This window comes from Aricia agestis, chromosome 6 (assembly GCF_905147365.1).
Source record: "Aricia agestis chromosome 6, ilAriAges1.1, whole genome shotgun sequence".
In the NCBI taxonomy this organism is placed as follows: Eukaryota; Metazoa; Arthropoda; class Insecta; order Lepidoptera; family Lycaenidae; genus Aricia; species Aricia agestis.
The window spans coordinates 314,676-327,777 of NC_056411.1; the positions used below are offsets into that span (position 1 = coordinate 314,676).

A 13,102-nucleotide genomic window follows, 5' to 3' on the forward strand; every position below is an offset into this window, starting at 1 on the left:
TATTTATAGTGCAAAATAAAGCGTAAAACCTAATAAATTTGATTAAAATAGTCGGGGGAGGTGATAATTTTACATGTTGCCAATGCCTAAGGTGTAACAATCTCTGTGCGTAGCTACACTATGCCGGTGGGGCGGGCGGGCGGCGCGGGGCTAACTAAGTAGTTATTGAAGATGTACCTCCAGTCAGCCCGGGGAATATTGGTCCCCTGTTAACTGTTTTGTAAAGTTCTTCAACATTGGTATTGGTACCATGGTAGGTTCCAGTGCGCTTCACATACTTTTTGTTACTTTATATCCCAATATTATTGTGTCAAATTTATAATAGCAGGGGACGGAGTGGATTACGACATCTCTCGGCGAAGATGATTTTAAGATTTTAAGAAGAGAGAGAGAAAAAAATTAACAATCGTTTGTAGAATAAGTATTGTCTTTAGGCCCGATTCGACCAAACTTGAAGTTACACGAGTATAACTATCATGAGAATAATTTTACTCCTTTAATTTACTCTAGGGTATAATCGTTTGCATTTTACCAAGTTACTCATAGAGTATGAAATAAAATGTCAATTATAGTTCACAATGACACCGACCGTGACAGTTGCACCCTGTTGTGCAACTATTCTCAGTTTAATATTTACTCCACCAAAATAGCCCGTTTAATTATTTACTCCCGTGTAATTACCTCATTCTTGGATTAGAAGTTGGAAAAACGCAAAACCAGCTTACTCTTAGATTAGGAGACAGTTATACTCGAGTAAAATTTTACTCCAGTTTGGTCGAATCCGCCCTTAGTGTTATAGCCCCACTGGGCTATAACACTAAAGACAATACTTATTTATGCAGTACTCACCCCGCGCTGAATTGGTTCATAACACGTTTTATGATTATTTGATAAATAAACTGGTTATGATGCACTCACCATAACCAGTTTATTTAACAAATAATCATAAAACGTGTCATGGACCAATTCAGCGCGGGGTGAGTACTGCAGCAAAAATACAGAATCATGAGGTGCAAATGAGAAATGTCCGCGCGTGACCACGCGCGCGCAGACACGCGGACAGTCCCGACTTCAATTAGGATATAATATTTATAGTTTCAGATTCTAAAGAAAATTACTCCATGATCCACTCGATACATAGGAGGCCGAAGGTTGAGTTTTGGTTTCAAACAAAATAATAATATTGGTGTAAAACAGTTTCGTAGACCTAATAAATATTTGCCTCTCAACTATTTTTTCGTCATTTTTTCCTACGTGTTGAATCGTTCGTTACTACGTTCCTATCTTTTGTAGATCCCAGGCAGCGTCGCGGAGTCGTTATCGGGGTAAGAGAGTGCGGTGCAAGAAACCACGCCCGGTAAACCGTATACCGTATACTGCACTAAATAATATTTTACTACATTTATATTCACAAATATTCTTTTAAGAATATTTGTGAATATAAATGTAGTAAAATATATAATAAGAAAAAGATTGTATGAAATCCTCCCAACTCGGGACTAACATCGGGTATTAGTAGTAGCTTTCCAATGACCATCTTTCTAGCGTTTTCCAGCTGTTTTATTTTAAAAAAAAACTAGATTACGCCCGCAACTCCGTTGCGCCAAAATTCGTTTATCGCGTGGGAACCGTACATTTTTCCGGGATAAAAACTATTTTATGTCCTTACTCGAGACTCAAAATATCTCCATGCCAAATTTTAGCAAAATCGGTTCAGTGGTTCGAGCGTGAAGAGGTAACAGACAGACAGACAAGCATAAAAACTTTCGAATTTATAATATTAGTATGGATAACCAATGTCCTGCAGTGTCCGTGTCGCGTGGTGACCGTCACTAATCATGTGCAACACGTGATGACATCCGACTGTCGCGAGTCGCCGGACGTCGCCGCTTGTCGCCGGATGCCGCGACAATCTCGACGGCGACTTCCTTCATCACAACAATTGTTAGCTACTTTTTAATATTATTATGTTTGTTTTATGCCATATTTTAATTGTTACACTTAATGCGTTTTACTATTACATATTTACATAAAAAGTATTCTGTTAGTAAAACTAGGAAGCCTCTCCATATCTGACCTGTCAGGTGATCTTCTCAGCCGTGCCGAAGTACCTACTGTAGTGACTGTCGGAATAAGCTATGATAGCGGAATATTATATTTCCCGTTTCTGAGGTTCATTTTTCCGTAATTGACGTGTTCTAAAGTCAACTTTTTAATGTTCTGAATCTTGATTTAAAAGAAAAATAAACGTATCTACTCTGAAATAAATGAACCTATTTCAAAATGGTATGTAATTGAGAATCAAAACTTCCCTATCTCAAAAACTACTAAACCGATTTTGATGAAACTTGCAACATTCTGCTTTCCCTAAGTTGAACAATACCTAATGCAACAAAAAAGGATTTCTTAAATCGGACTTGTAGTTCCAGATATATGCGTATTGCGTAATGCGTATAACACAAACGTAAAAACATACATACACTTTTAAGATTTCGGAAAATTTGTTCAGACGCTGATATACTTAGGGTGGGTTGCACCAACTTACTATAACTATAACTGTAACTTTAACTACAATGCAAAATGTCAAATATTTGGTTAAGTTCAGTAATGGACGCCATATATTTTAACGATGACCATAAAGCTCGACAAGGCTTTAAATTAACGTGACGAAAAAAGCAACTAACGCTGTCATCATTCCAAAACGCCATTTTTGGCAGTTCTCCTTTATCAGCGCGGGTTATTATGGGCGGGCCACGTCCATTTAAAGCCTTGTCAGACCAGCAATAGACATATTCTGTCAAATCTGTGGTCAAAGTTAAGGTTAAATTTAAGTTAGCCTTAACTATATAATAGATAACCATAATTTTGACCATAATTACTGTAACAGCTATAAGTGCTATAACCATGCCTCTGGTGCACCGTGCAACCCAGCCTTAGACTAACATAATATACGAAAACTGGGCAGTTCTTAAAATATTACATACATACGGGTCGAATTGATAACTCCTTTTTTGAAGTCGGTACCTCTATCCATGCAAGTTCAAATTGAAAAAAGTTGGAAGCCTAACCTAACCTATGCAATACAGTATTTATTTTAGAAATATAAATTATAATGTAATAAAGATTTTAAAATATACTTAATATACAAAATGCAATTTGTGGTCTTCTCAAGCTTTGATGGTACAAAAATAATATTTGAACCAACAGTGTCATCTAGTATCGAGTAGGAAAAATTGTGAATTATTTAGAATTGAATTTTAAATAGACTTATGAATTATTGCATCTGTGCAATCCGCAGATCTTGTTTTTGTCTTAAATTACATGTAGACTTGTTGTTTAAAGGTTTAAAGGATAATTTTGTAATTAAAATATTTTATTATTGGCATTTAAAATATATTTAGGAACGTCATAAATGACAACATTTTTAATAGCGTAAATATTTATCCTTAGTAAAATTGTTTAAATAAAAATAACCACAAAAGCGCGATTCGGGCAAAAATAATAATTTAAAATTAAATTTAACCTAGTAAGCTATTTAGCGCCATCTACCGTTCACTAGCCGCCCTAGTTTGCAACCTCAACTTCTGCTCGTCTTCGATGATGTCCGCTAGATGGCGCGCGGCGGTGTCTATGTCCTCCATCTTTATTTTGCTGAAGGTCAATCGCACGTACTGACAGGGGGCGTTGGTGTCGAACAGAAACGCCTGGCCGGGCACTACCATCAGACCGCGCTTGAAAGCCGTGTTGAATACCTAGATATAGAAAGATTTATATTATAAATGAGCTAAGCTAGTGACTGTCGAATGCGAATCATCAATGCAAGACATCTACGACAGCACAGAAGTTTAGTTCTAAAAGTAACTAGAGTTGAGTAAATAGTGGCAGTAGTTACCTATACCAAAGAAGGTACGACGCCGACTTTGTGATTTTTTTATTCGGGAATTAGTTAGTGCCCTTTGCAAAATAAAATGAATGTAAATTATGTAATGACGAGTGAACAAACTTCGATTTTGAATTGATAATATTTTATCTATCCAAAACCGCGTTGCGTTTTCTTGTCGGCTGGTTCTAGATGAACTTAATTTCTTTCAATGTAGCCACTCGTATACATAAACCAGAAATATTATACTCACCATATTATAGATATCGTCGAGCTCCCTGACCCTCAGCCAGTAGAACAGTCCCGCCTTGGGCTCGGTCCAGTCGGCCGCGGGGTCCGCCTGCCGCAGCGCCGCGCCGAGCGCCGCGCGCCGCCGCCCATACAGCTCGCGCGCGGACTGCAGTTGCGACGACAGCGCCGGGCGGTCCGAGAGCAGTCGGTGCATGATAGTCTGCAAGTGGGATAATTATTAGGAAATGTTTAAATAACCTTAACACACAGCATGACAAAACAAGCCATTTCTTAAATAGAGCTGGAGACAATATATTTTTTTTATTCTTTATGTACAATTTTCTAAAACTAGCTTAAAATATACCATACATCAATAGAGTACATGGTGTGCTTATCTCTAGAAGAGATCTCTGCCAGCAGACCTACAAGACATTGTGAAAAATAGAGCATTAATTTTGTAGACTTTGTAAATAGTAAACAAAAGAATAATGAAAACGTAATAAAATTAAACATGCACTAAATGAAAGGATGACTAACATAAAGGAATATTAATTATTGACATTAAAGATTTTGGTCTTACTGGACTTCAGCTCCGCCTTCAACTCGGTGGATCACGACATTTTGTTAGCCATACTAAAATCCATTGGTGTCTCGCCATCTGCACTCTCATGGTTTGACTCATACCTAAGAGGACGAAAACAGCGTATTTCTACTCCAGACAGATGCTCTGAATGGGTCTATACATTGGTTGGGGTCGCGCAAGGAGGAATTTTGTCTCCATTGTTTTATGCAATATTCATTTTTGACAGCCTTTACCTTTGTTCATGTTGCAAAGCTTACGATAACGAATCGTTACGAATCGTTACATCTTCGTAATTAGCACTGACAACTTTATGTGATCTCTGATAATAATAAACTGAGTAAAATTTTTGTCACTGCTTATCGTACCCGCACGTTGTCAAATTGTGACCATACCTGCCTGGATACAAATTTTAGTTTACACCGGTTACAATCTGACAATAACTGACACTAATCCTTCTGTAGTATAATGAAAAATGCAGCATGTCTCACCTGCGACAGCGTGCAGGGGTGCAGCAGCTCAGCCTGCTGCAGGCGCTCGGCGGCGGCTAGCAGCGGCGCGGGCGCGGTGAGCCAGGCCGCGCGCAGACCCGCGCTAACCACCTTCGACAGTGAGTCCAGCCGGATCACGCGACCCACACTGTCCAGCGACAGAAACGACGGTGGCGCGGGCTGGAACAGTCGTGGAACATGAGATTAGTGTTAAGTTTAAAATTGTAACAAAATGCGTCAATTATAAGTTTTTTTGGAAAAATATAACCTGTGTATGTGCAATAAAACAAAATTGGCACTCTTTTAATCATAAAACCAGATAAGTAACTCAGGCAGTATGCTAGAAGAAACGTACCTAGTACCTACACATAATATCCATATGCTATAAAAATAAATATCTTTTTTTACAATTATCTTATATCTTTAAACGAACGAGCAATTCTTGTATATATATATATATATATATATATATATATATATATATATATATATATATATATATATATATATAATTGGAATCTCGGAATCGGCTCCAACGATTTTCATGAAATTTAGTCAATCATTAATATAATAGTAGAATCATTTTCAGAAAATGTCTTTTTACTCGTGTTTTATTGATAATCGATAAACTGAAAAATATGACTCTTCCTGACATCTATTGGCGAATAATAATACTATTATGTGAGCAACTAATTGTTTTAACGACCAGCAGATGGCGTTATTAAGTAACACGAAGTCAATGAGTGTTTGCTATAATACCGAGCAAAGCTCGGTCATCCAGGTACTTATATTTAAATCTCTATCACCACATCATATTATATTCTTGAACATGTATTCCAAAATTATAACTCACTTCATCATAATTCAAAAACATGTAGGGGTCGTCCTCAACTATCAAGAAGTCGTACTGGCAAGCGAGCTCGTATATCCGGCGACGGCGGGCCTCGGGCAGCACGGTGCCCGTGGGATTGTTGCCGGTGGGCACGAGGTACAGCATCTTGGGCAGCTTGAGGCCCTTCCGCGCGCGGGCGTGCAGCACCTCCTCCAGCCGCGCCGGGACCAGCCCGTCCGCGTCCTCCGGGATGCCCAGGATTTCGGGGTGGTAGGGCCGCAACTGGAAATCATATCAATATGAATTTAGTTTCCACATTTCAATGATAACAATCATTTTTAAAGAATTCTCGCAAGTGTTTTTCTTTGAATAATTATCCAAGCGCTATTAAGGGTGGGTTGCACCAGAGGCGTGGTTTAAGTTAAAGTTATGGTCAAAGTCATGGTTATAGTTAAGGCTAATTTGACTTTGACCTCAGAATTTGACAGAAGGCGTTGCTGGTCCGACAAGGCTTTATAAGAACGTGGGCGGGGGCGCTGCTGGTAAAGAACTGTCAAAAGGGCGTTTTTGTATGATGACAGCGTTAGTTACTTTTTTCGCCATGTTCATCTATAGCCTTGTCGAGCTCTATGGTTATGGTTAAATATGGCGTCTTGATGGCGTCCATTTTTAACTTTAACCAAAGATTTGACATTTTGCATTGTAGTTAAAGTTAAAATTATAGATAAAGTTACAGCTGTTATAGTTAAAGTAAGTTGGTGCAACCCAACCTAATACCGTAATATTATGTTATTAATGTCTTGTACAGCTTACGTGCCGCTTTTTTGCTCGACTTGGCGGGGGCACTGCCGTGCCCCAGATTTCTTAAAACATAGAGGGCGCTTTGTCATAAGCTTTCATAATTCTTCTATAGATGGCACTATAAAATCATTTTAAGATAGTTCACGACTTTTTTAAATAAGTTCCGACTTTCGAGTCACATCCCTTGTCAAATAAAAACATAATATTATCATTGTTCCCGAACATAGTTTATGAACGCAATTGTAATGTCAATGTCAAGCCAGTTGTCTATCATACTTGTCAATTGTCATGTCTCCCTCGCTTTTGTTCACCATTCTGTGTATTCTATTAAAATAGAAGGAATTTATATATTCGATAAATATACAAATTTCTTCTATTTTAATAGTGTTTAATTATATATACAAATCAGAAACAATCATGTTTTGAGATGTAGTAGACAGGAGTTTAATGTGTCCTATTCTGTTAGGCACATTAAAAATACCTGAGGCCAATGATATTCTATGTTACTAACGTGAGGCTGTGTTGATTTTAAAGTAAAAATAGTCTTTATAAAATTTTTGAAAGATGGCGCTTTTAACTCAGGTCCTATAGTTTGCACATGCAAACAAAGATGGCGCTATATTACTTTCCCAATAACAGTCTGTCTCACCGCGCTGTGCAGGCCGGTGTAGGCGAACTGCGTGGTGAGCACGGGGTCGCCGGGCTCCAGCAGCAGCTCGACTACGTGGTGTATGCCGTGCTGCGAGCCGCACGTCACCAGCACGTCGCGGGGGAGGGGCGGGGGACGGTGTAGCGTCGTCTGGTACTCGCGCAGCTGCTGCAGGAGGCACGGCAGCCTGGAACAAAATCAAAAATCAAAATCAAAATTGTTTTATTTCTGAATAAATTTAAAATAAATGTTTTCAAAAAGTCCTACATGATGCCTACCACCGGTTCGGGAACTAACCCGGCGAGAAGAACCGGCGTAAGAAACTCGCACGGGGCCCACTTTTTTACCAAAAAAAGTGAGAAAAAAATTAATCTTTTAAAATAAAGTTTACAATTTTGTAACTAAATATTATATACAATATCCACATACATAATTGTAAGTCCTATAATAATGAAGAAGTAGCCTTGCAAGAAGCCATCCTACTCCCAAGGTGTGCCATCGTTTATGAAATCATTGACCTTATAATAGGCTTTGGCACACAAACGTTCTTTAACACCTTTTTAAATTTATTAATGGAAAGATTTTGAACGTTTTCTGGGATTTTGTTGTAAAGGCGTATAAACCCTTGACCTTTAAAAGATTTACTGACTTTACTTATTTCTAGTATTCCTAGAGTGAATGTCACTTTTAACTTTAAATTTACTTATATATTTTCTAACATATATTACATTATCCAAAATGTATTGAGAAGCAACAGGTAGAATACCAATTTCTTTAAATTTATCTCTCAGAGATTCTAAAGCAGACATTTTATAAATAGAACGTATGGCTCGCTTCTGCAGCACAAATATTGTATTAATGTCGGCAGCGTTTCCCCATAAAAGGATTCCATATGACATCCTACTATGAAAATAACTAAAATATACTAATCGTGCCGTATCTTCGTCAGAAATTTCCCTAATTTTTCTGACTGCATATGCTGCAGAACTGAGCCTACCTGCTAGATTAACAATGTGAGGTGAACGTGCAAGTTATTGGTATTGTGAAGGAAATCGAATGTATGAGATATTATAGGGTAGTTTTTATCGTGGAAAAGTGTATATTATAGTCAGGGTTCCCTAGAACATTTTTTTTATTACTTTCAAGCTAATGTTTTGTGAGTAGCAGCTTCATTCATGACAAACAACATTTTTATCTGCAAAAAATCTTGAAAGTAACAGAGATAGAAAGGATTTCAAACTTTGATTTGATGGTCCTAAAATATGGATTGTTCTATTTATAGGACAATGTTACTCTTAAATTATATAACTAATAACTTACAAAAAATATTAGCTGGTTAGGGTTCCGTTTTAGAGTTCTGTAATCAACAAAACTCGCGTAAACTTAAGTGGGCGACTAACCCAAAAACTCAAACATCGTCCTTCTTTATCTCTTCACACTCACGCAGGTCTTTCATATGCATAGGCCAGGTGAACGAGAACGACGCGGATTCATCGCCAAATTAGTTTTTTTCTCAATAACTCGATAAATATACAATATTTTAAAAATCCGCTAGGTTGGTTTCTCAATGATAGAATTGTATACAATGTGTTAAAATGTTAACTTAGTTCAATGCACGGTTGTGGCAATAAATGAAAAATTCCTTAAAATTAGATGCATCTTTGTGATTTTCTTCTATCGAGAAAATTTTAAAGTATCGTGTTTTTGCTCAGTTCGATTCTTGGAAATATAAAAAGTAGTACTAAAAGTAGTATCTAATTTTAGAAAATTAAACAATTCGGGGCTTATATTCAAGTATAAAAATGAATTATAAAATCGTAAATTTTTAGTCGCCCCCTTAAGAAATAAAAAAAAATGTTGTAGGGAACCCTGACTAATAGTTTCCATTGCAATAATATCTATTAGTAAGATAAAGTAATGCGAAAGTATGTCTAAGTATCTGTCTCTCTGTCTTTTGTTCTCATTTTCATTTTGTAACAATTAACAAAACAAAGTGATAATATCACTTTGATTTGTTACATCCTGTATAGCAAAAGTCTGTTTAAGACTGTAGGGAGGTCTCAAGTAAGCGAAAGCCCTTATCACATTATTATGTAATGCGACATCTTCACGGCCAAGGCAGGATCAGTATTTTGATAAAATTTCACGGTCGTCATAATCATAATATTGTCCCGCGAGAGTAAACAATTTCAGAGGCGCACTCGCTTATCTAATGTTTTGCTAATGAAAATTATGCCAACATAAGAGAGCAGAATGTTTATAGAAGATCTATTATTGTATGCTTAAAAACAAACGTTTGTTTGTTTTTAAGCATACAATAATCGCGAAAGTTAAAGAAAGCGATTTCAGAAGTGCCGAGCGTAACATAATTTACATGGGCGATGGGACCAATAAACGTTTACTACTTACTGGGCCATTATAAGCCCATTTTCAACAGCCGTCAGAAAAATAGTTTGAGAAAAATACGTTCCCTGGACTTTACAATATGTTCCATACCAAATCTCATAGGCCTAAAAACGGGACGGCGTTATACAGATTTGCCGTCTGGCCTGAGTCCTGACGCAAGGCTGTATTTCCTAAGACGTGATATCTAGACAGGTGTTAATGTGTCTGTCGCCGCTAAAACAACAAATAGAAATTTCAAAGTAAACGAATATAATAATAATATAGCGTTTCTTCAATTTTGAGATAGGAGCTCGATAGCAGTAATTTTTGGTGAGCTAGGGAAACGAAATTGTAAGCGACCATAACAAACAAGAAAGACAGTGGCGGTGCTAGGGGGTGGCGAACAGGGCGATCGCCCGAGGCCTCGCTCTTGCAGGGGCCTCGCAAGGTATTTTTTCGTAAGACAAAGGGCCTCGGGCCTCGCAAAGACCTCCCACCCGGGGCCTCGCACTGGGTAAGGCCGCGACTGAATAAATACTAAACTCTCACCCCTGTGAAGGCACATACTGCAGCGCTGTGGCGAGCTCGGCGCCGTCGATGGTCAGTGTCCCCCCAGCGGTGGTGGTCAGCTGCAGGTGCCGGAACGGGAACACCCCCTCGTTGGGCATCCCCTCCGCCAGCGACAGCATCTGGCGACCCACCTTGTACGCCAGGGACGCTGGAAATGGAACAAGGAAAGTTTCAAGTTCCTCGTAGAGTATACTGTATAGCTACTGCAACTAAAAATGACGCACCCCTCTCTCGTATTTACAGTATAACATTTTATACGTGTACCTATGGCACAAGCGTTACAGTAAATTAAATAATTAGCAAATTATCTGATCCTAAACTTTTTAAAAACCTCAAAGTGCATAACAGTACCTAATGAGATAATATCAAAAGAAGAAAATCCGCATAATGTCACAATAGGGGCTAAGGCCAGACTAACAAAAATAGAGGATACGACAATTGGGTATGCGTAGAGTCGTAGACCAGTGTCATCGAGCTTATTTCCCTTTAAATTATCTGCTTTACGCTTTACTTATCACTTATAATATTTGAAAACCGTACCGTAATCTATTTCCTCACTTTATACAAGCTAGAGCTTTGCTAAGAGTAATCAGCCTTCTCCACTGGTATACACAGCGTTAAACACAAACAACACTGGCTTGTGGTCAGTTTACATATTGATCAATTTAATCGATGGTGGCAGAGGTGGAACAAAGGCATCTGCCGGATATTTGGCACCAATGAAACATCTACATGCAAGATTTCACACATATTTTAACTAGTTTAAATAATTACATTTTAACTTTATCATGCAATTATTTTTGCAGCTTGAATTTGTGGGGTCGACGCACGGGGCAGAATTTATCTGATATTGTTGACTTTAAGTATAATTATATTACTAGCTCTGATATCCAGCGAACAACAATTAAAAACTTGCCAAACTCTGATAACAGATGAACTTAGAGGAGGCCGCGGACGTCTCGTAGATTAATCTATCTCTGAATGACTTTACTGATATTATAAAGTTAATAAAAACAGAAAGTGATGTAATTCGAATGACTCTTAATTCTTTCAGTGTTAGATAGCCCATTTATCGAGGAAGTGCCTTGTAGCCTGAACCTATTTAATGACGGGACTCGGGAGGTGAGGATAGATTCACAGTAAATAAAGCTTTTGGTAAAATAATAATAATAATAAATAGTCGTACACTGGCCGCTGGCTCTCCTTGGTCGTACTCCCATAGTGCGGACAGGGAGAGTCGCCGACCAGTGTCACATAACATTTAGATTAAAACTGTGTAACGGGCCTCTACGTGTTGGCTTCGGCCCCACGCATGCCTTCCAAAGGTCCAAGATTTAATTGCCCGTAGCCAAGGAATACCTTACACAAACATAATAATAATCTACTCACTCATAGTCCGTGTGAGCGCGGGTTCCCTGGCGGCAGCTCGTCTACTCACGAACCTCTGGTAGTCGTGCTCGTCCAGCACCCGGTGGTCGCTGATGACGGGCTGGTCGGGGTGGAAGCGGAAGATGTCCTCGCTGGAGTAGCAGCGACTCAGCCGCCGCAGCTGCCGGCTGCGCAGCTTGTGTAGCACCGACATTATGGTACACTTCGACTTTCAAAAAGGAACACTTGATTCTTTTTTTTAAATTTCAATTTTTTAGCTCGAACTTTTCGACGATTTATATTTTAAAAGAGTATAAAAAATTACAAAATAATACTAGGCGGTAAAGTTTCCAGAGTCAGCTGTCCCGTAATACTTTTTACTCGGTCAGTTTGGTCTCGTGACTGACTCCCCCGGCGCTCTGAGACTGACTGCTGTTATGTTGAGATAAGCTCTTCACATCTCAATGTTAATATTGTTTTAAGATTTTCATAACAATTTTTGCTAATATGCCAAGTGCCAACAAAATTTAAAGATAACAATGAATAATGTTATGGCCAAGGTTTACAACTCTGGCCAGTGGCGCACAATTACGTTGGCCCTGCAGGAGGATGGCCAGTCCTTAGCACTGCAGGTTCTGCCACTAGATTACTACTTACTGGAATAATTTTACTTGTTGCTGGTAGATGAGGTATAGACTTTCATAGTAACAGGTGTAAATTAAAAATAATTCATGGTTTATTGAATGTTTCATTGCAGTACTTGAAACTTGAAACACGAAATGTCTTACAAGTTGTGCGTCCCGTTGAGCACAGGAGTTATGTAACTCGCGAGCCATATTAGAGCATTATAAAATGTTATCTCAGCTCATTATCTAGTTAAGCCCACCTCAAGCGCCTCAACTAATATTTGGTTCTGAAGATGTCCTACGTCACAATTACCAGGAAACAAAAACGATTAGGTAACATAAAAATATTTTTTATTAAAAAGTAACTGTTAGATGAGAGTAGGTTTACAAGTTACACAATATGGGAATGGAGAGTCGCAATGGGTGTGTGAACTGTGAACTGTGAAACAATACTTGTTGTGAACCATAATATGTAATAGGAGTATGCGGCAAAGGAACGCGAAATGATATTTCAGGACCATCGCTACGAAAACTCTACAACAGAGGGAATTGGTAGCACCAACCCCAAACACAACGTTCGACTCATGGGTAGCATCAGGGACAGTACTCTAAATTCTACTGCGAAGGAGTCACAAGGCTTCATAGGCCTGAATTGGGACATACAACCAAAAATTCAACTATACTTTCGA

The 13,102-nt window shown here is 38.5% G+C and overlaps 1 protein-coding gene across 2 annotated transcripts; it reads right to left on the reverse strand.

Moving 5' to 3' along the window:
• Positions 1 to 3,393: 3,393 nt before the first annotated feature.
• Positions 3,394 to 13,100, reverse strand: LOC121728018 (kynurenine/alpha-aminoadipate aminotransferase, mitochondrial). 2 transcript variants are annotated; one of them, XM_042116111.1, is made up of 8 exons: positions 12,548 to 13,100; positions 11,809 to 12,016; positions 10,399 to 10,567; positions 7,465 to 7,651; positions 6,036 to 6,296; positions 5,183 to 5,362; positions 4,134 to 4,331; positions 3,394 to 3,752 (listed from the first exon to the last, which is right to left on the reverse strand). In XM_042116111.1, the coding sequence occupies exons 2-8, from the start codon at positions 11,999 to 12,001 to the stop codon at positions 3,546 to 3,548; spliced, it is 1,395 nt and encodes a 464-aa protein (XP_041972045.1). In that variant the 5' UTR covers positions 12,002 to 12,016; positions 12,548 to 13,100; the 3' UTR covers positions 3,394 to 3,545. The 2 variants fall into 2 exon arrangements, with proteins under 2 accessions (XP_041972045.1, XP_041972044.1); XM_042116110.1 differs by having other exon boundaries at positions 11,809 to 13,100.
• Between the last annotated feature and the right edge of the window lie 2 nt (positions 13,101 to 13,102).

Excerpts from the sequence above, each read along its gene's own strand:
- LOC121728018 (XM_042116111.1), bottom strand. The coding sequence starts at position 12,001 with ATGTCGGTGCTACACAAGCTGCGCAGCCGGCAGCTGCGGCGGCTGAGT. Across the intron at positions 7,652-10,398 it reads CAGTATGTGCCTTCACAGGG|GCTGCCGTGCCTCCTGCAGC; the intron begins GTGAGAGTTTAG and ends ATTTTGTTCCAG. Across the intron at positions 4,332-5,182 it reads ACCCCTGCACGCTGTCGCAG|ACTATCATGCACCGACTGCT; the intron begins GTGAGACATGCT and ends TCCCACTTGCAG.